This window comes from Drosophila grimshawi, unplaced genomic scaffold (assembly GCF_018153295.1).
Source record: "Drosophila grimshawi isolate 15287-2541.00 unplaced genomic scaffold, ASM1815329v1 contig_311, whole genome shotgun sequence".
In the NCBI taxonomy this organism is placed as follows: Eukaryota; Metazoa; Arthropoda; class Insecta; order Diptera; family Drosophilidae; genus Drosophila; species Drosophila grimshawi.
This window is the reverse complement of record NW_025063098.1, coordinates 28219385-28223511: the sequence shown is the minus strand read 5'-3', so window position 1 is coordinate 28223511 and position 4127 is coordinate 28219385. Positions and strand designations below refer to the sequence as shown.

The 4127-nt window shown below is 39.3% G+C and overlaps 1 protein-coding gene across 1 annotated transcript; it reads right to left on the bottom strand.

Annotated features, from left to right (window-relative positions):
- On the bottom strand, positions 1-3756 carry LOC6569769. Its single transcript, XM_001996018.1, has 2 exons — positions 3279-3756; positions 1-443 (listed from the first exon to the last, which is right to left on the bottom strand). The coding sequence occupies exons 1-2, from the start codon at positions 3754-3756 to the stop codon at positions 1-3; spliced, it is 921 nt and encodes a 306-aa protein (XP_001996054.1).
- Between the last annotated feature and the right edge of the window lie 371 nt (positions 3757-4127).

Here is a 4127-nt window from a genome sequence, read left to right as displayed (position 1 = left end):
CTATGACTTTGTCAGCGTTGATTGCAGCGGCGCTGAATGTGTCTGCTGTTGATGTTGTTGTTGCTGTTGTTGCACTGCCTGCTTTTGAACAGCCTGTTGCCTGCTGTGCGCACGATAAGCCAACTCCTGAGCCTCTGTTAAGGAGCGTCTGTCCCAGCCTCCGCCGCCACCACCACCGCCGCCGCCCGAGGACCAGCCGCCGCCGCCGCCTCCACCGCCGGAAGACCAACCGGAACTGCCGCCGCCGCCGCCGCCTGACGATTTGCCAGACATCAGTTTCTTTAGACCCATAATGCCTGCCAGAAGCAGCGCAATCTTCGAGATAATTAAGGCTTTGCCAGCCAGCATATAGAGTGCTCCCATGGCAATAGGCAGCATGCCCATCATCTTCGTGGCAACCATCATGGCCATCATCATGCCCATCTTCTTCATCTTACCGCGACCTGTAATCAAGTTGAAGTCATAAAAAAACAGTTTGTTATTCTGCACATAAGACACATAAAAATGGAGCTCAAATCAAATACATATATAATATAATGTAAAAAGGAAATATCAGTCGTCGTTTTAAATTCTTTCCCAATGTAGGCTGCTCTTTTACTGTTTGGTGTAAATGTCATTTTATGAATATAAATTAATTTGAATAAATGGCACATTTAAAATTTAACCCGTTTACTGGGTTAAAACCAAATAAACTCAACTTAGTTTGTTTACCATTTAAAAATTATAATTGGTTATTTGTGACAATGTAATGTTTCACACGCTTTCATTACAATTAATTTCTTGATATGAAAACAATGCGTTTGTTAGGACAGGCATCTCTGATAATAATGTCTATGGAACTCTGAGTATTATTTTCCTTTGGTATTTGCTGGTGAAAGTGTAAACAGTTGATTCCGAAGATTTACAAAGGCTGTGAGAGAATATATTTTGGCCATCAGTTGAAGCAGATGCCACTTGTGCGGCTTTCATTTCGTTGCAGAGTCTCTACAGGGATGCATTTGGCGATTTCACTTGGTTGAGTGAAAAGCACACATACAGTGGAGACTCTGCTTAAGAGCTGACAAAATTAATCCAAAAGGAGGCGTTGAGATATTACAGAGAGTCATTACAAGCTTGCGATTGATGCGATTGCAATTAACCAAAAATGGTGGAGCAATTGGGAAAGTGTTGGCCATGTTCGACGAGTTTTGGCTTTAATAAATATCAATTGAATATATAATCTTGATCAATGATTTGAAAGTAAAAGAAAAACTGTGTGCTCTGTGAAAGTAAGTTCACTTTTCATTACGAGAAAAATTACTGGCAAATGTTTGCTGTCGCAGCCGAATAATGTTTTAAGTGCTTGTGTCAAATTTGTAATTGATGCAAAGCGTTTGCCTGGCAGCCCAAGAAGTCGTTAACATGGCCCACGAGGCCAGAGAAACGTGGCCAGGCCGACACTTTCATTGCGTTTTATATTCGGCATGGTCATGACATCTCAAAGCCTCCGCTCCATGTCTTGTTTACGTGCTCATGGAAAAAAGAGGCCACGTTTAAGTATACCTTGACTTTGAATAGGTCGTTTCTTTCAGCATTTCCTTTGGGTCTCTTTAAAAACATGTTATCTCGATATGTTTTTGACAAGCTATCAGAGCTAGATTTTTATCTAAAGGCATTTTATCGTTGATTTTAATGGTATTCCGCTCTCCTTGTTTTTTTAAATTTTAAACACACAGTTTTGAATGGAAATTTTTTGCAATATTTGAATTTTTAAATTTTTTATCAAATTATTTTTCTAGTATGATGACATACTCTCAGTTCTTTTACAAGTTTCTGTAAAATGTAAATAACCCAAAAGAATTAATTTATGTAAATTTGTTTTTTTCCCTCCCTCTTTCTTTTACAGCTATTAATCAATGTGATAACTTCAAATTTGATTTGAATATTAAGAAGAAGAAAATATCCATAAGAGGTTAAATAAGTTCAATTCAAATTAAATTCATTTTTTATTTAATACTCTATTGACTCGTGCTAAGCTGCAGCATACTTTACTTTATGGCTTATAATTCAGACTTTCTTTCAAGTCTCGTTAACGTAAACTGACGGAGTACATATAATGAGTACACACTCAGTGGATTTGTTAGCCGATAATAATTTGCGTCTTCGTCAACTCGAATATTATTTCGAATTCATTATAAAATATCTCTTTAAATTAGCCAATTTAGGATGTTTTATAAGCGGCTTTAAGTGTATCAATATTTCGACTTTTGATGTTTGCATTAAATTCATGTTTTCTGCGAGCTAACACGAAATTCTGGCATGACAATTTTTCGCCATCGTTGTTGTTGTTGTTTGTTTCTTGCTGTTCTTGTTGTTAAGGTTTATGGGTCATTGTTGGCTTGCCGAACGAGTTTCGTGTATTGAGTTCGGCGTGTGCGTATGTGTGTGTGTGTGTGTGTATGTACAAAAAAAAGAAGGAAAAAAAACAATTGCACATTTTCCCAGAGACATGAATTTCCACGCTTCGCTCTTAACAAACAATGCAAAAAACATGAAAAGCCATACTGCAAGAAAATTGGCGTCGGCAAGGAAATGGGCCAACTGAAGTCGCAATGCCTGCCGATCGCGCTTCTGCCAATGTCATTGCCAGCTACTCAATTAGGCTAAAACTATACCATGTATACACCACAAGGCATATATTATCATATGTGTAACAATCTGAGCCAGGCTCTCAACTCTCGTCTCTAATAACCATCAATTATGGCGCAGTGGCGCAAAATTATGTCACTGTCACGCGCAGTGGCTAAATACATTTAGCGGTGCTTTTGCTGGCAGCTAACGTAATTTCAATTAAATCTACTATTTCAGTATGCACACTCAGAAAAATAAATGTCCTGGAACTAAATATGAATCAGAACAACAAGATATGAATATGTTTTTTTTTTTTTAAATTAAAGTATTTCTGAAAAGTGTATATAAAAGAAATATTTTTTTTGTTGTTGAATGGCTTATACTTTTGGCATAACAATTTTGTAAATTAATTTAAATTTAAAATTCAATTTATTTTCTTTTTTTCAGTCTTTGATTCATTGTTTACATACTGATTAATAGTGCATATGTAGTATATAAATAAAACTATATCTGCTAAAAATATTTCTGTAAAAATAATTTTCCAATAATATATATAAAATATTAATTTTCCAATAAAATATTGTGCAGCTTTTTCTTGTATAATCTCTCTATTTAATAATTTATTTTTATTTCTAGATATATAATTCTAGGATAGTTTTCGAGCTTACCTTCTTCGAGGCCGCGTCCAATCTCCTCGGATGTCAATTTGGGGAAGCTGACCTGCAGCGAGTGCCCGTTGAAGAAGTAGCTCATCCGCTCAATCAGCATATCTGTGAGTTTCGCATCGCGATCACTGCCGGAACGCGCTAGCGACGATTCCAATTCATTTTCACTGTAGGCAGCTGGCCGTGGCGCCGACTCCAGGCGCACCAGCTTAATGCCGTCGGCGACATTGATTGCATCAATCGGAGCAATGCGGTCGATAAAGGAGATGGCCTTCTTCTTGAGGCATGGCACAAAACCGCTCTCGGCCCGATTGCACTCGTCGTAGACGCGCAGCAAGGTGCGTGCCCCAGCATTCTGACTGTTGCTGCCACTGGCACCGGGCACATTGCCCAGCTGCTCGGTGGCTGCATCGCAGTTGCTGCTGCTGCTGGCGAGGCACAGACCCAGTACGAGCAGCAAATGCTTATGTTTAAAAGTCATTTTCCTATTTGTTCACACACTCACGCACAACACTAACCAACACACACGCGACCACGTCCACCTCGCTTAACTTAATCCTTGGCTGGCTGCTTTTCTTTTGGGTTTTTCTTTTGGGGGGTGTTGAGCTTGGAGCCGCGTCTTGCACTGCCAGCAAGTGTGAATCAAACTGATGGCCAGCCTTGGCGCGCTTTATTCTTTTATAGACCTTTCTTTCGCGTCGGCTTAATCACAATTTGATTTTCTTCGCGCCGACTTCGTTTGCGGCTTCGTGTTTTTCTTTTCTTCGTTTTCTCATTTCCCAACAGCTCTGTTAATGTTGCTGTTGCTGTTGCTATTGCTGTTGCTGTTGCTCGCTGGAGCTGTTGCTACTG